Raw genomic sequence first — 23,973 nt, 5'->3', positions numbered from 1 at the left:
TAGCGTATACTTGATCGGACAGCAGAGAGCTATTGCTTTTGATCCAGAAACGAAAGAATTTCATGTCCAATAATTGACAGAATGCACAAAAATTCATTCATTCACTTACAAGAATTAGGTAAATCAAAAGATTTAAGAAAACAACATATACAATCAAATAAATAATAAAGGAATAAATACAATACAGGACTAAACTGGAAACAAAAATTCTAGCAGTAAATAGATTGACCTTGTCCTAGAGTTATAAACAAAATACACAAAAGCGTCTGTTATAATGGCTTGGATTGTACGTGGATACTAACAAATACTATGAAGATAGAGCGTAAAATCAAAGAATCCTAACAATTCTGTTCACTAGAAGAAGCTTTATTCCCCAAAATATCATCGTTGGATGTGTTCAAGTTCCGCCTTTTGCACTGCCACACCACAACTGCAATCAAGATTGCGATTCCCACTATGTATCTTAGCGCAATAAGTGCATCTGCAGAATATCAAAAAATAATATATATCGTAAGAAAAATCTCCAATTTTCTTAAGACGATAACAATGAGATAATATCTCAGATGATCTTACCTATTGCTATAGCGCCGTAGGCCAATACAAAAACTGTGAAATTGTAAAGGAAGAAGAGAAAATAAAAACAAGTTAGTGAAATTTTATGACATGATTGTGTAAGAAAAAAAATTGTCCATGTATATAAGTTAAATTCTTACCTGAATAGTACTCGATTTTGCATCCGAAAGAACGTTCAGAAACGGGAGTGTCCTCTTTGCAATAATGAATACAAGTTACAACATCGCTGTTGTCTTCAAGATAGCAAGATCCATCACTCGCTTCACACTCTCTGCATAGCAAACCGTACTTCCATGAAACCTCAAAGCCATAAGTCAGGGCTTGATGAGTGCTTGCTAACGAAGGCGACTTGTTTGTAAAAATACCTGGAGCTGAAGACCACGCCACAGTTTCAACCTTGCAACCGTTTTCCAAATCCGAAGCTTGCCATATTTCTTTTAAGACAAGATAACTAAAATTGGCGTTGGGCGAAGTTGTATTTGTTCTACAAAAAGTCGTTGGAATGTATTGTGACGAGTTGATAGGAGTTCGACAGTTGACATAGTTGATGCTATTGTTAATATGAATCAATTGGAAGATTTCACTAGTTAAGCCTCCGTAATAATTTGCTCTGTAATCAGGGAAAACAGAGCAATTTTCGTTCTGATCTTTTAGGCCAGGATCGAGTAGCCTTATCTTGTAGCTTGTGTAGTTAATTTCCTGCACATAGAATTTTCTGGACTTGTAAGTGTAGAAGGTTTGATTGTTCTGGCAATCGAGTTCGTATTCATGTTTGCCACAATGCTCAGGATCAGTCCTCAATCGGAAGGGAAATTTTATATCGCGAATTTTGCCACAGGAAGAAGGGACACATTGAGAGGTAGTCTGGGCTATAGTGCTTGTTATGAATGAAACAAGGAGAAAAACACTAGCAAAAAATGAAATTGTTATGGACATTTTGTCAATTGAATATACAGAGGATAATGATATTCTTTTATCTTCATATGTGGTTTATATAATGATGCAGTTTTCTTAGTTGTTTGATAAATAAATTTGACTTTTGTTGCAGCGTGTGTCCAATTAAATGTTAGGATTATTCATTTGGCCAGTCTTATCCACACACGTTGCTTTCAGTAACACGATAAAGTGGGATTATGACATTTTCAATATAAATTGGGGGAAATGATATTTCAGTTGCCATGTTTGAAAGTCAAAAGATATTAAAAGATTCAACAGAAAATGATAAAAATCACTCCCACCCCTTCCACTCAACTTTGAACAATAATCAAACTGTCCTTTTATGCTATGCATTATCTTTTTTCATGTTGATTTACAATTTTTAATGTACACAATTTCTTCTTTACAACATTGGACATAAAATATTGGGTCGTTTGGTAGGGTGTATAAGAACAATGCAAAATAAGGTGCATTAGTAATACTTATATTAGTTATGCAAGCATTATTTCTTATACACTATTTGATTTGATGTATTAAAAATAACAAATCTTGCATAATTTCTATTTAAAAATATATATTTACAAAAATACCCTTCACACTTTATTTATTTTTACACTTCCTTTGTAAAAAGTTCTTTGCTAAAACATAAAAAAAAAAAATCTTTGTTAAAACATTATTAACTCTTCTTCTTCTTTTTTTTCAAAAATAATATTAAATAATTGTACTATTGCGTCAAAATATTTTTGTGAAAAATTGGCAAAAATATTTTTTATAAAGTTTATCGCTACAATAGTAAAAAAAATTGATTAAATTGTATTGAAATTAGATTTTAAAAAAAAGATACTTAAAAGATCCTATCAAAATGGAACTTATCCATCATTAAGAACTTCTACAAGCTCAAAAGGAATCTCAGGTGGAGCAATAGCTGGCATATCGATTGCATCAGTTCTTGTGGTATCTTACGTTTTATAGAGGTAAGAAAACGGAGGAAAATCCGTTTCTTAACTTGGAACCTTACAAACACAGTAGTTTTGTTTTGTTTTTTTTTTGGATGAATAGTAGGGCAGGCCCTTTTATTCAATAAAATGAAATCAAATCCTCCCAAAAAAAAACCCCATTAAGACACCAACAAATTTAAAAACACTGAAAAACAAATAAATATAAAAATAAAAACATATGACAAGAAAGAAAATGAAAAGATTCTAAAGTTGTGAAAAAATGCTAGGAAATGTTTTAAAAGGATTTTGAGGGTAGTTTTGTAATTATTTAATCTAATGCAAGTGTTAAAATGTTATGTATTACTAATACCTAGAAGTACTTGGTATTAGTAATACACAACTTAATACACAATAGAGTGTATAACTAATGCTTGCATTAGTTATACATGGCATGAAAAAGTCTACCAAACAAGGTACTACTATTACACACATCTAATGCATGCATTATATTTTCTAATACACTCTATCAAATGACCCCTTAGTTCCATGCACTTTTGTGTTTATTCATCTTATAATCTTTAGTCCGTATGTGAGTCCACCCCGAGGCAAGTGATCAGGCCCTTTACGAAAAACTAACTAAGAACAAGGAAGAAGAAACTACACAACAGAAAGTATAGCACACAAGAAGTTTACGTGGAAACCCTTTTGCTCAAGAAAGAAAAAAAACCACGACCTACCTTGAAGGGTTCCACCAACAACTTCACTAACAACACAACCCAAGTATCAAATTACTAGCTCTTGCAACCCATGAATTAAATTCTTAATTCCTATCCCCTTGTAATAACTCTATTACAAGACAAACGAGCAATAACTCTATTGCCCCATACTATAACAACTAAATCTAGCTTATATAAACTTCAAAAATACACATGGCTAACTAAATCTGCTATCACCCTGCCCTGCTACTCTATAGTATGGTGCAAACACAATACACTTTGACAACTGGGTTGTTGACTTTAAACCTAGCTCTTGAATTTATTTCTTGTGCATAAAATTTTTGAAATTTAATACAGGATTTTGTTGTTCGCGATTAAGGTATACTTGAACGTACAACAGAGTGTTATGGAATGGAAGAAACTAGAAAGATAAATTAAAGAGAGAATAAATGATAACTCTTTGTATTGATTCTTGCATTGATTCAAATAGAAGAGTACATCCCTATTTATAAATAATTAAGGAGAATCCTTCTTAAAGGAGAGTCTTTCTTAAAGGAGAATCATTCTTAAAGGACAATCCTTCTTAAAGGAGAATCATTCTAGATACTAGACTAAAATAAAACTAAATATTTTGCAATTAATGTAAACCTTAGACTTGAAAGGAAACTAAATACTATAAAATATTTTTAGACTAAAATAAAATAAAATAAAAAGATTCTACCAAATTCCAACATTCCCCCTCAAACTCAAGTTGGTGTATTTGACTTGAGTTTGAACACTTAATTATTCTTCAAAAATATCTTCTAATAAAATTCATCCTCACATTCTTCTTCTACTAGTAATGCTTGTGATTTATCTTGAGTGTCTTTGAACTTGCACACTTTTGTAACATGACCTGTTTGTTTGCAACTTCCGCATACTGCATCAGATCTCCACCAACAGAATTTTTCCAAATGTGTTTTCTTTTTGCAATATTTGCAAGGAGGATAATCAACTTTTCTTTTTTGATAGTTTGCATAAAAGATACCTTCAACAATTTTATCTTGTCTGAAAGCTCTTCTTTGCTCTTGTGCTTGAAGAGCACTAATCAATTCAACAAGAGAGATGGTAGAGAGATCTTTAGACTCTTCCAAAGCAGAGATTTTAGACTCAAATCTTTCGGGAATAGTTACAAGAATCTTTTCAACTATTCTATTATCTTTAAAATCCTCACCAAGCAACCTGATTCTGTTGACAATCAAGGAAATCCTGTCAGAATAATTAGTGATAGTCTCATCCTCTTGCATCCTAAGAGATTCAAAATCTCTTTTCAAATTCAGAATTTGATTTTGTCTGCCTCGTTCACTTCCTCGGTATTCCTTCTCAAGTTTTTCCCAAGCTTCTTTTGCTGCCTCACATGCAATGATTTTAGAAAAGATTGAATCTGCAACTGAATTTTGAATTACAATTTTGGCTTTGTGTTTTTTGATTTTCTCTTCTGAGTGAAGTTTGATTTCAGCATCAGAAGATTTTTCAGTGAGTTGTTGTATGGGTTTGTCTTCCATTACAACTTCCCACAAATCATAAGCCTGAAGATAAGACTTCATCTTAACTGCCCAAATTTGATAATTTTCACCATTGAAGGTTTGTGAGGCATTGAAAGAAAGAGTATTGCTTGTCATGGTTTGAAAAATAAGGTTTAAACTAATATAGATTAAAAATTGGTTAAAAGTAGCCCTGCGTTAAAAATAAAAGCACGGGTTAAAATTGGCCCTGCGTTAAAAATAAAAGCACGGGTTAAAAGTGGGTTGAAAATAGATATGAATTAAAAGTGGTTGAAAGTTCTTCTTCAACGAACTCACAGATCCATTAAGATCAATGTAAGACTCTGATACCACTGTTATGGAATGGAAGAAACTAGAAAGATAAATTAAAGAGAGAATAAATGATAACTCTTTGTATTGATTCTTGTAGTGATTCAAATAGAAGAGTACATCCCTATTTATAAATAATTAAGGAGAATCCTTCTTAAAGGAGAATCATTCTTAAAGGACAATCCTTTTTAAAGGAGAATCCTTCTAGATACTAGACTAAAATAAAACTAAATATTTTGCAATTAATGTAAACCCTAGACTTGAAAGGAAACTAAATACTATAAAATATTTTTAGACTAAAATAAAATAAAATAAAATAAAAAGATTTTACCAAATTCCAACACAGAGAACTATTGCTTTTGATCCAAAAACGAAATAATTTCTTGTCCAATAATCGACAGAATGCACAAATATCCACTCATTCACTTACAAGAACTAGGTTAATCAAAAGATTTTTAAAAAAATACTTAAGATATACAATCAATGAATCAAATAGATAATAATGGAATCTCTAGATACTATACAGGACTAAACTGGATTAGATTGACCTTGTCCTAGAGTTCTGAACAAAATACAAAATAGCTTCGATTGTACATATGGATACTAACAAATGGAGTACTTATGATGATAAAGCTTAGAATTATCAAAGAATTCTAACAATTCTGTTCACTGGAAGAAGCTTTATTCCCCAACACATCATGGTTCGATGTGTTCAAATTCCGCCTTTTACACTGCCACACCACAACTGCAATCAAGATTGCGATTCCCACAAGCATGAGTGCACCAACTGCTATACCGCCATACGCCACTACAAAAACTGCCAAAGAAGAACATAAAAACAAGTTAGTAAAATTTTATGACATGAGTATAACTTATAATGTCGATGTATATAAGTTAAAACTCTTACCAGAATAGTACTCGACTTTGCATCCGAAAGTACGTTCAGAAACAGGAGTGTCCTCTTTACAATAATGAATACAAGTTGCTACATCACTATTGTCTTTGAAAACACATTCGTCATCTCTCCCACACTCTCCGCATAAGAAATCACGCCTCCAAGAGAGCTCAAATCCGTAACCCAGGGCCTGATGAATGCTGGATAACGAAGACGATATGTTAGGTGAAATCCCCGGAGCTGATGACCATGCCACAGTTTCAACTCTGCAACCGCCTGCTAAATCTGAAGCTTGCAATATTTCACCTACGACAAAATAGCTAAAACTAGAATTGGTAGCAGTTGTATTTGTGCTACAAAAACTTGTTGGAATGTATCGTGAAGAGTTGATTGGACCACGACAGTTGACATAGTTGATATCGTTGTCAACATTAAGCCATCCGAAGATTAGGCTAGTCATGGCATCGTAACTTGCCCTGTGTTCTGGGAAAACAGAGCAATTTTCAGTCTGATTTTTTAGGCTGGGATCAAGTAGCCTAATTGAGAAGTTTGTATAGTTAATTTCCTGTACGTAGAATTTTCGCGACTTGTAATGGAAAATGGTTTCATTGTTCTGGCAATCGAGTTCATATCCGGTCTTACCACAATGCTCGGGATCAGACCTCAATCGGAAGGGGAATTTTATATCGCGAATATCGCCACAGGAAGAAGGGACACATTGAGACGTACTATTCTGGGCTATAGAACTTGTTATGAATGTAACAAATAGAAAAACAGTAGCAAAAAATGAATTTGTTATGGACATTTTGTCAATTGAATATACTGAGGAAAATAGAAAGACACAAATGATATTCTTTTTTTCTTGATGTGTGGTTTATATATATAAGGAATAAAAATGACTTTTCTTGCAGCGTGTGCAATTAAATGTTAGGATTATTGATTTGTTAAGTTGAAGTTGAATAGGTTAAGAAATGTATTGCCCAGTCTTATCTACACACGTTGCTTTCAGTAACATGACAGAGTGGACTTATGACATTTTCAAGATAAATTGGGGGAAATGATTTTTTAGTTGCCATGTTTGAAAGTCAAAGATATTTATTGAAAGATTCAAGAGAGAATTACTAAAATGGTTCTTTATATCTGAAGGTAGGTTTATGATAGTTCTTTTAAGGGCTAACCCATCGGTGGCCCCCTAAATTTGGCATCAATTTTCACTTAGACACCTGAACTATGCTTTGTTCATTTTAAACACCTCATGTAAGACCCTGATATGTCATTTTGACACTTTTTTTACATTCAGCAAAAATATGATGGTGAGTGTGTTCCACTCGCGGATGATGTGTAAAGTGTCAAATTAAATGAGGACACTTGTCATTTTGTTCAAAATAACTCTTAAATAATAAACTATCAATTATAAAAAAAAAAAAAAAGGCCAATGGATCGATGACACATGGCATTTTTTCCCAAATAATAACAAAAGAAGGATTAAATCACCTTAAAAAATCATTAGGACAAGCATCTCCCACCCCACCGCCACCCCCATCGTCTTCTCCATCGTTGGAGAAACAAGCATAGTAGCACACACCCCTTAATCTTCTACCATATACCCGAAATTTTTTCTATCTCTTTTACTTAAATATTGTTCAATCCTTCTATGGTATAACTTTAGTGAACTCGTGTAACTCAAATTTTTTCAAATAAATGCAGCTCCACAAAATTTATTGCTAAAAGAAAATTCTTAAGATTTTATTGCTAAAAAAAAAAAAAAATCTAAGATCCAATGAACTTTTAAAATACAAATGTGTACGTGTTCATATCACATTATTAAGTTTCGTTTAATGGGATTATCTCTTTTTTTTTTTAGTGACTTTTTATTCATCCCCAACTTTTCATTTTTTTTCTTCAAATTTCAGTCTTTTTTTCTCATATTAAATTGAGGAAGAAGGGCATCATCCTTGGGAAATCTTGGGGAAAGCCCTGACGTTTGGAATTAGATTCCTCGTTTGTGGCATCATCGAATATATTTCACCATGGAAGAAGGTTAAGTTTGAGAAAATGGTGGTTGAAAAAATGGGGAAGAACAAGGAAATATAAAATAAAAATTGGCTAAAAAAGAGCCTGACGCGCGGTTAATGAGTGGGTCACACTCACTATGCCATATCAGCAAAAAGTGTCAAAATGACACATCAGGACCTTACATGAGGTGTCTAAAATGAACAAAGTCTAGTTCAGGTGTCTAAGTGAAAATTGATGCCAAATTTAGGGGGCCACCGATGGGTTATCCCTTCTTTTAAGTACGCACTAAGCAATTTAGGTCTTTTAAGTTTGTTAATGAGTTACTTTTTCTGTTTGAATTTATATGATATAGTTTGATTGGATACGAAGTTTAAGAAAGAAAAATTGACTTTTAAAATTTATGGTCTTAAATAAGTCACAAGAAGTTTGTGTGGTAATAAAAATTAACACTTTAAAATTAAATTATTACTAAATATATAAATGTATCAAAGTTTTTGGCATTGATTGAAAATGAAAGTATGTCATATAAATCGAGTCAATGAGGTAAGCTTTTAGTCTCCTTCAAATATTTTTTGTAATATTTGTTATTTCTAGAGTTTGGTGTAACTTTTTGAGGTGTAATTTCTGCAACTTTTTACTTCCTCCGTTTAAAAAAGAATGACCTCATTTCCTTTTCAGTCTATTACAAAATGAATGGCCTATTTCTTTTTTTGGTAACATTTTAATTTCAATTTTTTATGTGGCATGTTTAAGGCCACAAGATTAAAGGGTAATTTTGTACATTTGACATAACTTTAATTTAGGACCACAAAATTTAAAAGTCTTTTTTACTTTTTTAAACTCCGTGTCAAGTCAAACCAGGCCACTCTTTTTAAAACGGAGGGATGCAACATTTTGTATTTTATATTTTAGGATTTGACGTGATTTTCTTGGTATTTATTATCAAATTCTTTTTCAAATGTTGTCCATCAAATCTAACAAACATAAACCATTAATACTTGATGAGCGCTAAAATACTACGTACTAACTTTTTGCAAATTTGAAGGCCCAAAACTATATTATCCATACTTAAAAGTCTATTTTGAATTTATCCTCAAACATAAGGGACAAATTTTGTCATATTTTTCTCTTCAATTCAAACAGCTCAGCAACTTGTTATAATATGTTTAGCGTGTTGACCTTTAAGCACACAACTAGTTTTTTTTCCCAAAGGAACCATTCTTTTTATTACTTTCCTAATTGGCAACTAAAGCACCATTGTTAGAGAAATGTCTCCACTGATCCACTTGTTTCTTCATCTAATTTTCTTAACTGTAACTCTAGGACAACAAGTAACACCCCATGATCAATGTTTACCAACAAGATGTGGCGATTTCGGTCCGGTAATTCGATTCCCTTTTCGTCTCCAAAATCATCAGCCAAGTCACTGCGGATACCCTGGTTTCGAACTATCTTGTACTTCAAGAAATGTTACTCAATTCAACCTCCAATTTCCAATACAAGCAACTATCAACAAAGTCGACATTTCAATATCAGCTAACGTTTCTGTTCAGGAAATTAATTACAAGTCACAGACAATAACATTATCAGACCTCAATGCTTCGTGTCTTCCCAGACACATTGCGAACATTAACTCCTCTGCTTCAATTTTTACTTTTGATCCGAACTCGTATGGTGGATTCACTTTATTCAATTGTTCGTCAAAGCAAACGTATTCATCGTCTTCTATTCGGATCAATTGCCTTAGCAATCCTCACTATGATGTCCTTGCCTTTCGATCTTACAATAGTATTTCTGAGTATCCCTCATCTTGTACAATGATGTACAACATTTCAGATGTTCCAAACGAGGTACTTTTCGGGAAGCAAGAATATAGTTATACACGAATTTATCTGCATTGGTCTGAACCATTTTGTGGGAATTGTGAAGAGGATGAGAAGTACTGCAAGTTGAAATCCAATAGTTCAAGTAGTGAAACTGAATGTGTTGACATTCCAGAAGAACCCAGCAAAGGTACATCTTTAAAATTGATTTTCCCCTTTTCAGTCTCTTAATAATTTTTTATTTACCTTGAATAAGAATCAGAACCTTAGCATAGAAGTAAGGAATAGGTCAAAACCCTCTAAACTATTGCTATTTTGCAAGTTTTATGTCTAAACTATTGGATGTTCTTGTTACTTCCCTGGATTATAACCAGAGGCGGGTTCAAGATTTAAACTCTATAGGTTCAATTTTAAGATTATTAACATTGAACTCATTATATTTTTAAAGTCATGGATAACTTTAATGCTATATATGCCTCTGAATCTATAACTCCTTTTAGATCAAAAACCTTTCGACTGAATATGTGGCAAAATGTTTGGGATAACTTGCTAAGAAACGCGTGGAGGATGAAAAAGAGTCAACTAGAACAATGAGTTCATTAGGTATGAAACTCGCAAATAGGTGATAGTTTGGGTGGGGAGGGGGGGTTAACCTATTCACTCAAACTTTTTCATGTGTATTGTCACTTGAAACTCTTTGACGGAGCTTGATGCTCATGTAGCATGTCATATTCGGAGGGGATATTTTGATATGAATTCACATAGTTATAGTCTTAAGAGATCAAGATTGTTAGTATTCATTTCCTTTTTTTAGTGCTAAATAACAAGTACTACATACCACTACAAGCTAATAATATTATCATCTTCATTTACAGGGCTGTCAAAGAAAGTTACTGTTGCAATTGTATTAGGTAGCCTGTTTGCCTTTGTGTTAGTCTCTCTAGCAGCCTACAAGATTGTCAAATTGAAAATGAAGAAAGAGGATCAGAAAAGAATTGAGAGGTTTTTGGAGGATTATAAAGCTCTGAGGCCTACAAGATACAATTATGCAGATATTAAGAAGATCACAGAGCAATTCAAGTATAAACTTGGTCAAGGAGGCTATGGGAAAGTATACAAAGGGAAGTTATCAAATGAAATTCTCGTGGCGGTTAAGGTACTTAACAATTTCAAGGGTGAAGGGGAAGACTTCATCAATGAAGTAGGCAGCATAGGTAGAATTCATCATGTGAACGTTGTGCGTTTAGTTGGATATTGTGCTGATGGTTATAGACGAGCTCTTGTGTACGAATATTTATCAAACGATACACTTCAAAAGATCATATCATCAGGGAATGGAAGAGGGTCATCATCACTAGGTTGGGAGAAGATGTTACAAATATCTGTAGGAATCGCCAAGGGACTCGAGTATCTCCATCAAGGTTGCAATCAACGAATTGTTCATTTCGATATCAAACCTCATAATATCTTGTTAGACCAAGATTTCAATCCAAAAGTTGCTGATTTTGGGCTGGCAAAGTTGTGTGCCAAGGAGCAAAGTGCTGTGTCAATGACTGCAGCTCGAGGTACTATTGGCTATATCGCCCCTGAAGTGTTCTCCAGGAACTACGGAGATGTGTCATATAGAGCAGATATTTATAGTTTTGGCATGTTGTTGCTTGATATGATTGGTGGAAGGAACAAATTTGACGATGCTGCAAAGGCGGAGAACAGTAGTAGTCAGATTTACTACCCGGAGTGGATGTACAAACAACTCGAGAAAGGTGAAGAAATAGCAATCCAAATTGAGAATGAAGATGAGAACAGCATAATCAAGAAACTAGCAATCGTAGGACTTTGGTGCATTCAATGGTTTCCAGCGGATAGGCCATCCATGAAAGTTGTGATTCAAATGCTAGTAGGAGAAGGCATTCCCATAATGCCACCAAATCCATTCGGCTCAATGAATTCGACAGACATGAAGACTAGTGCAGAGAGAAGCCAATTTAGCAGTGAGATTGAAAGTAGTTTTGGAACTGGTGCAAGTTCAAATTGAGTAGATGTGATGCATTGTATATTTTTCAAGTTAATTGATACTATACGATCTAGTATGTCCTTGATGTATATATGTATCAATTTGGTTGTTATACATTGTACTCAATAAAACTTTGAATAAAGCTGATTTCTCAAAATAGAGAATTTACTTTACAATACAGCAAATGAGACTTGTAAGTTGCAATATGACCATTTGGCATGTAAAAAAGGACGCTTGTATTATTAGCTTGTACACCAAAAACCATTAAAAAGGAAAGGCCAAGAACTTTTCTGTCTAATTTTCACAAGAACATTGAGCATGAGTTCCATTTATTCTCAAAGATTAAAGCCGACAACAAGCAGTGAGCACCTCATTATGCATACATATACCACAATAACTGGGAGTCGAGGCTAACTTTAATTCACTAAACTAAGGTTCATCTCGTGTAGTCTAGATTACAAGATGAAGTATAAAACTCAAATCACAAATGAGATTTGATTATGTCTTTTTTTCTCAATATTAAACCAGCGTATCAATTATCAAAACATATAACAATATCGGATAAATTTATGACACTTTGATTTCAGCGTTACGGTATTTGGTATGGTTTTTAAAACTTAGTATTCAATACGTATTTATATTTTACTTCATTACATATATAATCTACGATATATTATTATACAGATAATTAATATAAAGTAATAAAATGTCCAAAATCCTTCTGACTAAAAACTTCTCGTCTTTCCGGCTAAATACTCTATAAAACTAAAAACTTAATTTATACATATATAGTCATGTACAGTACAAAGTAATTACTCAAACATATGTATCGTACTTTCCCTTGATCATTTCAAGCATGAGAGATTTCATTCCCAAGTCATAATTCTCCATTATATGTAAGTTGAAATAGAATAAACCATAATTACAGTACTACACAAATCAAAACTGAACCATATCCACCTAATTCAATATGGTAATGATATACCATTTCAAATTATCGAATCGAAATTTTCAAAATCATATTATACAGTGCCATGAACACACATAGGGGAATTGCGGCAAACTGGACAAGAAGCATTTAATCGAAGCCATTCGTCTATGCAGTCTGCATGGAAACAGTGTAGGCATTCAGGAATGGTCCTTAAAGTCTCTTTGGGCTGATATTCAGCCAAGCAAATTGAGCAGACATTATCATCAGGCTTGGGCAAACGTCTGCTCTCTCCCAATATAGTTTTGGGATATGATTCTATTGTGGGCCCATCTAAGCCCGTAAATACGATAGGTTGTGGTGCAACGGCAGAACTGAATTCTAGTACTGGTTGGGCTCTTCTCCTGCAAGACCTTATCCTTCCACGTATGAAACATAGAAGCCCAATCAAGAATAACATTGCTGGTACCCCAGCTCCCACAATTATAGCGTAACGCGCGCCTCTAGGAAATACTGCAAACAATTTCAAATCATTTTTTATTTTTTTACAGTTAGTGAGTTGGTATATCTTAAAATACACCAGCAACTATCAAAGATTATGGTGAAATGACAAGTACTTTTTTTTTATTTTTAACTAGATGTTTCGTAGTTTGAGCTTTGAATACGGAGTCACCTTTTATTAGATACCAGATGAGAAACAAAAAAACTACTATTTGTGAATATGGATAGAAGTCTAGTTATAAAGAAGGTAGTATAAGGGGAAAAAATGATTACTTACAATAGATTTAACTTGGCATAGTGATGATGATGTATTGTCAATGCATTTTAACCTGTTATAATAAGTACTTTGTCCACACAAACAAATGATACCATTTTAATAGTAATAGCTACTCATGGCACAGTCTCCTAAGTTATGACCTAAATTCTCTCTTTTGATAAGCCAAAAGCTCTTGACATAAGGAGATTCGATCCAATATGTTCAATTCAATTCCCGTGCTATTTAATTTATTGCAACTCTAATATAACAACATATCAACAATATATTTAGTGAAATTTTACAAGTGGGGTCTAAAATAATAGAGTGTAAGCAGACCTTAATACTACCTCATGAAGATAGAAAGGTTATTTTCCAATATCTTTCTACAAAAATGACTATAGTATGAATAATGGGGGATTTACTTTGATTTCACACTTCTATTTATTTTTTTGGTTCAACATATTTCCTTCGTCACTTTACCTATTAAAATAATGCAAGAAAGAGAAAAGTAAGGCAACATTTCACGCATGGCCTTATAACGTAGAAGAAAGGGCGTATGTGGGGACTATTGACTCACTCAAAGTTTTAATGCTCCAATTCCAAAGTCAAACTTTGAATATTTGAGTGCAAAGGGGAAAAAAATAAAGAGCGTCCCATAAAACTATTGAGTAACATAGATAAAGTGCAAGGAAACATAAAGATACAAAACCACAAAAATAAAATGCCACTAAAATAATGAAAATGGCTTTAAAAGTCAGATGAAGTTATCATTTCTTGCATCTTCTTCTCTTTACTTGTCTTTTATGGTTTTTGATTTAGTAGTCATTATCAAATTGGTCCATTATTTCAATTTCAAATTTGAAGTATACAATATGAAAGTTCGTTTCATGTCCAAATACAATAGGATATGAACCTCAGCATAGAGTGAAGATGTGAACAACTCTCCAACTAAGCTACATTCAACATAATGTTCAAACACAATAATCTCAACCAACTCATATCGAAATGTTCTACAAGACATTTTCTCACATTATGGTGTGCATATTCAGATTTTAGAAACAGGATACTAACTAATTAATTATTTAACTAAGTACCTTCTAATATTATTATATATGGTTGGCTACTTCCGTGTTTATCGGACTATCAACCATATGAAATGAACACAGTCTTCAAGAGGGGAGTTGGCTATGTTGACTTAAACATGTGAAAAGAAGTACGAATTGCAAGCTTCGAGATTATTGAATTAACAAAAGGATAGGAGACTTCAAATACTGAAGTCTAGGCCTAAAACCTTATTAAATGACATGAAATATTAAAATTTTGTGCTATGAAATGATCATTTGAAACTTTTATTTGGTCAATGCCAGAAAGAGAGAAGAGAGACTTTTTCTTCTCAACAATAGAACAAGGAAAGCCCTCAAATTTTGTATAAGAAGTGCCATGCTATACGAAAAAAAAAGTGTAGAAAGAAGAAGAGAAATTTCAATGGAATGGAAAACCTTAATTTTACGTATGATCATTGAACTTCATCAATTATAGTGTGAAGTCACAAAATTATTTTTGTCTTAGTAAAATAACTCAAATTAACTATAACAATAAAATTAGCGAAACTATTTTTAGTTGCAAAAAATAACATTAAAACTAATAAAAGTATATAGAAAGCAAAAAAAAAAAAAAAAGCTATTGAGTGTAAACTCATATGGTGACACATCTATGGATAGTTCAACTATAATTAGAAAGCATCCTAATTTTGCGACCAACAAGCCTTTTAACTTGCCTATGAAAAGCTCTAAATATTCACACACCAATTTAGAGTTTAAGGAGCTCTTTATTGGATTTGAATATACTCCCTCAGCTTACTTTTACCTGTTCATTATATTAAAAAATAGAAATATTTTTATTTGTTACTTTTCGCGCATGAAGAGAAAAAGACATACTATTATTTTCCTGGTTTATTCACCAAAATCATTTCTCAAAACTTAAAAGTAAATATCAATTAATATTGTGGAAAGTTTCAAAAATCTGGACAAGTAAAAGTGCACAAGGAGAAGGGATGTTTTGATTAGGAAAACGGCAATCAGAGATTGATAACGAAAGAAGATTGATGTTTAGAGATCTTACCAATTCGACGACTATTTTCACAAATGATTTCTCGATTAAACGTTGTCCTCTTCAAACTACATCTTCCACCTCTTGACTCACAGATTCTACAATCTGGATTATCCCATGTGACCAGAATAGCATCACTAAGATCGGAGGACACCACCTGTTCGAAGAAAGGCCACTGTACAGGAACCGGTAAAGTTCCAATCGATTTACACTCCGATCTCGACAACAAGTTAAATCCCCTCATAGAAGATGTAGCATAAACAGTATAATTCAAACCACTCAAACAAGCTATTGGATTTAGCTTAAGCGTCGTATAATCAAAGGAGCAATTGAACAATATGAAATTTTGATAATAAACTCCCAAAAAAGGGGAAGCAGATAGATTTAAGTTCAGGAGAAGCTGAGGAAGGCAATCATTAGGATCGTTAAGCCATAATTCCTGTGTAGAATAATTTATGGCTTCCACTGTGAATTCTCCTGGTAATCGAATAATTGTTCTATTTAATGCATCGCAGAATAAGTTGAATCCTGGATAGCCACAATCTGGAGATTGGTAATTACGGAGACGAAAAGGGAATCGGATTAATGGTTCATCTTTGCTACATGCAGATGTGAAGCAAGCTGTGCTTGTTGTGCTAATTAAATAGCACAAGAGAAGAAACAGAGCAATTGTTTTCTCCAATTCCATTGAAAAAAAATAATACAGTTTTGGTTTGTAAAATGATACTTATTACTACTACTATAGTATTGTTAAAAAGAGTATTATTGTTGTTAATTGGTATGAATCAGGACGTCAATATCACAAGTCAATGTTATTTAGAGTTGATTTTTTAATATATATTTTTTGTTTGGTCAAAAAGAAGAGTAGTAATTTATTATTACAACAATTTACTTTGAACTTTATCAGGATTATGAGAGAGTTATTAATAGTGTTGTTTTGTTTGTAATATGGTTTATAGTAAGGCAGAAAGAGAATTGAATTCCTACTCTTTACCTAATTAGTACTATGTATCCAATAAAGTAAAATAAAGAATAGTAGGTAACTAACGAGTGGCGGTAAAAGCATATGTGTATTTTCGTTGAACTTTTATATCAGGTGGATTAAAATAAATTGGATTACTGAAAGTAAAATAAGGACGCTAAAGTTAAATAGCTTTTGGAAAAGAAAAGTATGTTATTGTTTTGTTTTATTTTAATAAACTAAAAAAAGTATCGCATCATGGGACAAAGGAGCAGTAATTTTGTTTTATGCCCCACTAAATTACTACTCATAACAAACAATTTACGGATGAAAGGCCATAGCACAAGCAAGTGCACAGCGCAACTAAAGAATGTTATGTAGTGGATGAGGTTACTTCTCCCTTAATCAGAGATTTCAGATTCGAGCCATGGATATGAAAAGATCTTTGATATGGAGCACTTCCCTCCGAATGAGGCCCTAGACGGCATGAATATCTCATTAGTCGGGCTTCAATACCTACGATCCTATATAAAGTTCAATATGAAATTACATGACATGGACTGCAAAAGGATGACTTCAATCCCTATTAATCATAGAAAGTTGTACATTCTAACGGGCAAACTATAAGGTGAATTAAAACCGTTAATTATTATGATATACCGAAAGGCTTAAAAGTCAAAACTTCAAATTTGAAATATACAAACTGATTAAACCAAAACTGAACTTAAAAAATCCAATTCAATCCAAACTTATTTGGGATTGTAATTTTTTTTCAATCTGAAAATCAAAAATCAAGATTGAAATTTTCATATTCAATCCGAACCTCCAGCCCTACTTCATGTATAAGGGAAAAGAAGAAAGCTTGTATAGCACTCAAAACTGGCCAGTGGAAAAAACACAAAACAAAAATGAATGAATGAATGAATGAATGAGAAAATTATGGTGGTGGGGGAAGGAGAAAGATCATAAATATCAAGAAAATGATCACCATTTTACCAATTCCAAGTTAGAAATAGATAATAATACTACATTAACTCTTGACTTTGTAGACATAGAGTTGGTCAATGCCTTAGTAAAATGGTTTAATTGAATGTTCCATCACACAAAATGATTCAAGTCACCATCAAAGACTTCAATATCTCCCAAATACCAGAAAACTTCAAATCATCTAATACAGATGATTCCAATTCTATCATTGCTCAAGATTATAATTCTATTATTGCTGCTAATAGAGAAGGGATCAATTGGGATATAAGATTTAGAAGAAATATGCACGATTGGGAAGTGAATGATCTGGTAGACCTTTTTGCTAGACTACAACATTGTCACATTAATCTCCAGGCAACAGATAAGCTCAAATGGGGTCACCAGAAAGGAGTTTATACGGTCAAGGAAGGGTATCAACAGTTGTGCTCTAGAAACTCCGTGATAGCTAACTGGCCCTGGAAACTCATTTGGAGGACCAAGCTACCACCTAAGGTAGTTTTTTTTACCTGGATAGCTCTATATGAGGCATGTCTCACCCAAGACAACATAAAGAAAAGAAAAATCCAATTCCCAAACAGATGCTATATGTGCAAAAAAGAGGCTGAAACCCCAAACACCTTCTTCTTCATTGTGAGGTGGCCTCAGAATTATGGAGCATTTTTTTTTTGTCTCTCTGGCATCAATTGGACCACACCCTCACTGTTAAGGATGCATATAAGAGTTGGAGTCTATGGAAAGTTGACAAAGCCATGAAGAAGATCTGGATTATGATACATGCTTGTATTTTTTAGTGTATTTGGTTAGAGAGGAATAAGAGATGTTTTGATGGAGAGTCAACTGCTTTAGGCATTTTGAAGACTAGGTGCACTGAAAATTTGTTTAATTGGACCAACTTGTATCCTGTTGTTAATGCAGAACAACTTCAGGATTTTACTAACTCATTAGCTCTGACTTAGATAGTTTGTATAGTTAGCTAGAGATTTTTTTGTAATCTCAAATGCCATATATTGTAAATCATCTAATCCTCTAAAAGCCACTATCATTTAGAGACAGTAATTCGTAATTAACAAGACCATTTTACCTATATTATATCACGCGTTGTACAATCATGTAACAGCTGCTCTTATTCAATGTTCATTGCACTATTCAAGCATCAGAAGAAAAAAAAGAACTTCGAAAAATAATATCACTATTTGACTAGCACCTACATTATTAGTATTTGTCTCCTACATATCCGATAGGCAACTCATTACCTGTAAGACGACAGTTTGAATCAAAAGCTGAAAAGAAGATTAGAAATCAGAGCAGCGACCACCACGCTCCCAATCACCATAGCGGGTGGGCTCAGGACCTTTAGGGCCTCCAATCTCACCAGTCTTTTTGTTAACATTAGAAGTATCCTCTTCATCACTGTCGTCCTCAACTTCAAGATTCCCTTCATTTTTGTTATCAACCTTCTCCTTCTCATCCAAAGTATGAGCATCATGCTCTCCAGGATGATCATGTTTGATTTGCCCTCCTTGAGTTGAAGAACAAATGAGTCGACTAGCTGAGTTCTTTGAAAAACCAACTTTGGATACTGGAAGCTCAATCAACGATTTCAAGAGATGACCCATATTTCTTGCCATTTCCTATTTGCTTCGCCCAGTCTTGACCAGACTCGCTAGCGAGACAGAAAACCTTCAGAAACGGTAAAAAATAGTGCCTGATCAGATTGCAGTTAACAGGTGCAATTCCATATTTTCTCCTTGACTATCACCAAAAAGCATTTTGAAAATTCTTGCCAGCTTAAAATGTCACAAGCGTAAGCTTTGACATTCAAAGTCACAATTCAATACAGATTCATACCACAATGAAAAAAAAAAACAAATGAATACACATTGTTTTCATCTGAAAGGAAATTGTTTTTAAGACTAATATCATGCAGAGAAGATGCTTCATTGATACCATTAATTTTAAGACAAATATCATAAGATGATAAATTTCTATCCTCACATTTGAAATTTTGAGAGAGTTTATAGTGAAAAAGACTTTCAAGTATAAGTTCCTCATGAGAACACAACATTCAACAAGAAGATGCAACATTTAGTTGGTCAATAAATGATTCTTATCATTGTTCTTGCTTCCATAATTTTCTCAGCTCTGAGGAAGGAAGTGAAAATGATGAGATAAATAGCAACAAGAGAAAAAGGCAATCATGACAAACTTGTAGAAAGAAATAAAGAATGCATCTAAAAACTGTCATTAGACCTCGTCTGCCACCTAAATAAAACAGTACAAGTAATTTTTAAAAAGGAAAACTTTGTTGGGAAAGCACATAGAGAAATAACGACAGCAAATTCAGGAACCCTAACAAGACAGTGATTTCATGGAACAACTTAGAGAAACAGAAGCAAAGAAGTGAATTGAAAATAGACAGGGAGAGCACAGTGGAAAGTGATACTGAGAATAGATACAGAGGCATGAAAAGTTTCCTCTCTCTCTCTCTCTCTCTTAAGTGTGCTATAAAGACTGTTAATTGGAGGAGATTTGCAATTGGAGAAAAAATCTGAAAAAACTAGAACGTTAATAGAGGACAAGTAGCACAAAATTAGCAAATAGTTAAAAACTGTATATACTTACGGCAAAGATTTCATTTTCTTTTATTAAAACAAAGTGATAAGAGAAGTTTATTGAAGGGAACACATGTATTGTATCTAATACTCACATAGAGAAGGTGCAATTCAAAACCACATGTCAGACTCTTCCATCATCCCCTAAATCATAAAAAGCATTTCTGTTCACATTGCCATAATGGCCAACTGTGTGGCATAATGTTGGTTATGTGGAGATAACAAGATCAAAGAGAGATGGAGAGGCTATTTTGGTCAATTGTTCAACTCAAGCCACAAGAATATACAATTTGGATCTAAATACATCTGCGCACGAGAGAAACTTTAGCTATACAGGTAGAATTAAGCCTAAAAAAAATATTTAAAAAAAGGCAGTCTAGTGCACAGAGCATCCTGCATTAGCAGAGTCCGGGTAAGAGTCAAACCCCAAGAGGTGTTATGTGGACAGCCTAACCTAATACAAGCATTAGTGGCTGCCTACATAAAAAGAAGATTAGAAAAGTATGCGGTCCAAATGGTAAATGCATTAAGATTTGGGAGTGTCTTCGGAGAAGGAAAGTTTACCAAGCTATTTAATGTTTTATTTAAGGTGGTAGGATGCATGACGAATATAGGAGTACCCTAATTTCAATTTATAAGAACAAAAAAGATAATTTTTTTATGACAATTGTGTCCGGGCCAGCTTTCATGCACCATGACTAATTCCACAAAACACTTGTCCCCTCCTACCAAACAACATGTACTAGATAACTTTTTTCACCAAGGTTAGGACAGATGGGAGGAAATCACCTAGTGTTTTTTTATCTTTGTTGGGATTTGAATATGAGACCTCATGGTTCTAAACCAACTTCATTGACCACTAGGCCACACCCTTGGATACAAAGAGATATTCCAAGTTGTAAAACAATCATGGAATTGAATTTATAAGTCGTTCAATGAAACTCGGGGAAAAGGCAACTTAGGGACACTGCAAGAGTGACTAAGAATCAGTTTGGATTTACACCCAATATATCTCCAACAAAAGTTATATTCTTACTAAGAAGATTGATGAAAATTCATAGCAAGAGGAGAATAGATGTACACATGGTGTTAATCGATCTTGAAAAAACATATGACAGTGTACCAAAATAGCTTTTTTGGTGTGTTTTGGAGAAAAAAGAAATTCATGTTAAACAGATAAATGTCAGAACGGACATGTAAGAAGGAGCCGTCACTAGCGTGAGAACGGTAGTAGGAGATACAAAGGAGTTCCCCATAACCATGGATTTATACTAAGTTCAGCAACTGACCTGTAATTGTTTACCCTAGTAATCAATTCAGAGTGAAGATGGGATTATTTTACATGGTCGGTAAGGATTCACATAGCCAACCTCGATTTTGTTTAGGATTAAGGTATAGTTGTTGTTGTAAGTCCTTAAAATAGTACATCCTAGGTGTATAGCGTCTAGGCTCTAAATAACAGGGCATAGGCGCTAACTGATGGATCTGAAACAAAAACTTAAGAAAGATTGTTGGTTAGGCACCATCAGTTGGCACCTAAGCACTATCAGAAGTACATAAATTCACAGAGGTGCTACCAGAAAGAACGTGTTCTCACGGACCCTGGAGTCTGGACCTTAGGTGCTACAACTAGCAACTTGACTCCATCATTTAGAGTCTGCATGTCATCCTAGCACAACTATTTTTTCCCTTGAAAAATTACGTCTTCAAAAGTCACAAGATAGCCATGAGAATCTTATTATTATTCAAAAAGAAAAAGATAGATTATGAGGATATAAAGTTGGACCTAGGTTCTTTTCTTTTATTTCATCCTTGGTTAGATAATATTCTCCCCACAAAGACGTTTATTTGTTTAACCACTCTCAGTAAAATCATATTCATATTACTGTGGATTGTCTAAGTAGTGGTCACTAATGTTGCTATTCCAACACCAAACAATATCGCATGAATGAACATTATTGACTGTCTCAATAAATCCTCCACACTGGTTACCGATCTCCTTGAACATTTCCTGAGGCCACAAATTCATGGGTAGACCTAATATTCTGATCCATACCCAGTATCTTCTTATTTCTGCAGGCCAACACGATCTCATGCATGTGACTTAGTTATACCAACTCATGCAATATAATTTGGCATTAGAATAGCAAATATGTTTTTTTCCTTAGCACGAATACAACACAAGATCAACACTTTTTGAAACATCTATCCTAGCATTGATAAAATATTGAATTTAACCAAAATCACAAAGGGAAGTAAATAAATAAATGATAAACAAGTAGGCTTGAAGAAAGTACAACCCAATTTTGCTACTTCTTGTTGTATCATTCGAAGATAATGTCATCACTCATTAGATAGATCCAATTTCACGAACTATTGACTCATCACTTTAATTGTACTGTGGCCATATAAAGCAACTCTCTAAAATTGATGGAAAATGCGAAGGTGGTAATAAAACCAAGATTCGACGTCAAAAACTCACAACTACTGGGCACAAAAATTTACTATTAAGACCACCATTTGACGCAAGATTCTCCTAATCAAGACACTTTTCGACAATGAAATGTAAAATATTTACATGGGATGAATTATTGTATCAACAACAAAGAACATAAAGACACAAGATCAACCAGTCATCTAGGTGGTAATTATCTACCTAAAATCACAAAAAATGTAATTTTGAAACTACCATATAATTAAGGGAAACCCAGGAATAAGAAGAAGCAATCTCCTTGTTTTGCAACCAATTTGCCACAACCCAAGTTACCAAGTTCAAAAAAAGAAACAAGCTCAGTTGTAAGAGACGAAGTAAAAACTAGGGGTTTAGGGGGGAATCTGTGAAAAAAGCTTCGAAATATACCAATTGGGCGATTGATTCAATTTTGAATCTGCTGCGCCTTCGATCTTTCCTCTTTTTTCAGTTCTTCCCTAAAAAAGATTGGCAAATATATATATGGTGGAAACAAATGGGTCAGCTAAAATGAAACTATTCTAATTATACGGAAATGGGTAAAAAAAAAAATCTTTAATAATGTGAAATTGAACCAAAGTATCTTTGTTTTTTTAGTTTCGCCAAACATATCTTTGTTATCAATACTTTGATCTAAAAATGTATCGTTAATACTTTGATCAAAATTGCCCCAGCTGTTTAGAGCATTTTGAACCCTTTTACACTCCATACATATATAGTTTTACATTAATTAAAAAAGAAAAGGAAAAAAACTAGTCACAAATAAATGAAACTATTGTTGTTTTGATTACAAAAGGTAGCACCTGGTATATTTAAGTTGGACTCCAAGAGCTTTGTGTGTTGAATCGACCTCTTAATATGATTTCTTTTACATTTTTTATTAGTGAAAATAAATCTAAAGCTTGGAGACTTCAATTGGTACAACTAGATTATAAGTAAGTTTTTAGAGATCCTTAGGAATTGGAAAGATGGCTAATTTCTTGAAAGAACAAGTTAGGACAAAACAAACTATTCTACTTTGGAGAGAGCTCACAGTAAGGATCTCTTCTTGCTGTAGACGGTTAGATTATGTTGGAAAGCAAGGATGTTTTCTGGCCATACTTTTACTAGTGAATTTATGATCTGACTTGTGAAATTATACTTGATATGTAATTTGTTGGCGGTGGAACTTCCATGGACTATGCCTAGAGATACTTATGACATATTAAAAGTGATGAACTATTTACTTTTTTCGTAAAGCTGAATCACTGTCATCAGTAGATTTGTGATAATATTTTGATTTTCAGCATCTACATCTACAACTTGAACAAATTGCAAAAAGTAAGTTGGACAATACTTCACTTATATAACTTAGTAAATGCGCACACAGTCATCAGAAATAATGT

General features: G+C 33.5%; 4 protein-coding genes across 7 annotated transcripts; 1 reads left to right on the top strand and 3 right to left on the bottom strand.

The window, feature by feature from the left end:
* Positions 1-48: 48 nt before the first annotated feature.
* LOC125858200 (LEAF RUST 10 DISEASE-RESISTANCE LOCUS RECEPTOR-LIKE PROTEIN KINASE-like 2.1) lies at positions 49-6,759 on the bottom strand. Of its 3 annotated transcripts, XM_049537910.1 has the most exons (4): positions 6,574-6,759; positions 714-1,369; positions 574-606; positions 49-481 (listed from the first exon to the last, which is right to left on the bottom strand). In XM_049537910.1, the coding sequence occupies exons 1-4, from the start codon at positions 6,714-6,716 to the stop codon at positions 339-341; spliced, it is 975 nt and encodes a 324-aa protein (XP_049393867.1). In that variant the 5' UTR covers positions 6,717-6,759; the 3' UTR covers positions 49-338. The 3 variants fall into 3 exon arrangements, with proteins under 3 accessions (XP_049393867.1, XP_049393868.1, XP_049393869.1); XM_049537911.1 differs by lacking the exon at positions 6,574-6,759 and having other exon boundaries at positions 714-1,534; XM_049537912.1 differs by lacking the exons at positions 49-481; positions 574-606; positions 714-1,369 and adding an exon at positions 5,453-5,833 and having other exon boundaries at positions 5,924-6,759.
* A 2,402-nt stretch (positions 6,760-9,161) lies between these two features.
* Positions 9,162-11,961, top strand: LOC125858193 (rust resistance kinase Lr10-like). Its single transcript, XM_049537902.1, has 2 exons — positions 9,162-9,940; positions 10,626-11,961. Exons 1-2 carry the CDS (start codon positions 9,196-9,198, stop codon positions 11,783-11,785), a joined length of 1,905 nt encoding a protein of 634 aa, XP_049393859.1. The 5' UTR covers positions 9,162-9,195; the 3' UTR covers positions 11,786-11,961.
* A 700-nt stretch (positions 11,962-12,661) lies between these two features.
* LOC125858197 (putative RING-H2 finger protein ATL21A) lies at positions 12,662-16,278 on the bottom strand. The gene is made up of 2 exons (XM_049537907.1): positions 15,571-16,278; positions 12,662-13,205 (listed from the first exon to the last, which is right to left on the bottom strand). Exons 1-2 carry the CDS (start codon positions 16,244-16,246, stop codon positions 12,787-12,789), a joined length of 1,095 nt encoding a protein of 364 aa, XP_049393864.1. The 5' UTR covers positions 16,247-16,278; the 3' UTR covers positions 12,662-12,786.
* Positions 16,279-18,525: 2,247 nt separating this feature from the next.
* On the bottom strand, positions 18,526-23,105 carry LOC125858204 (uncharacterized). Of its 2 annotated transcripts, none has more exons than XM_049537916.1 (2): positions 22,979-23,105; positions 18,526-19,186 (listed from the first exon to the last, which is right to left on the bottom strand). In XM_049537916.1, exon 2 carries the CDS (start codon positions 19,132-19,134, stop codon positions 18,799-18,801), a length of 336 nt encoding a protein of 111 aa, XP_049393873.1. In that variant the 5' UTR covers positions 19,135-19,186; positions 22,979-23,105; the 3' UTR covers positions 18,526-18,798. The 2 variants fall into 2 exon arrangements, with proteins under 2 accessions (XP_049393873.1, XP_049393874.1); XM_049537917.1 differs by lacking the exon at positions 22,979-23,105 and adding an exon at positions 20,214-20,257.
* Between the last annotated feature and the right edge of the window lie 868 nt (positions 23,106-23,973).

The sequence above is a fragment of the Solanum stenotomum genome, chromosome 3, assembly GCF_019186545.1.
Source record: "Solanum stenotomum isolate F172 chromosome 3, ASM1918654v1, whole genome shotgun sequence".
Classification (NCBI taxonomy): domain Eukaryota; kingdom Viridiplantae; phylum Streptophyta; class Magnoliopsida; order Solanales; family Solanaceae; genus Solanum; species Solanum stenotomum.
The sequence above is the reverse complement of the archived record's forward strand: the minus strand, read 5'-3'. Positions and strand labels throughout refer to the sequence as shown.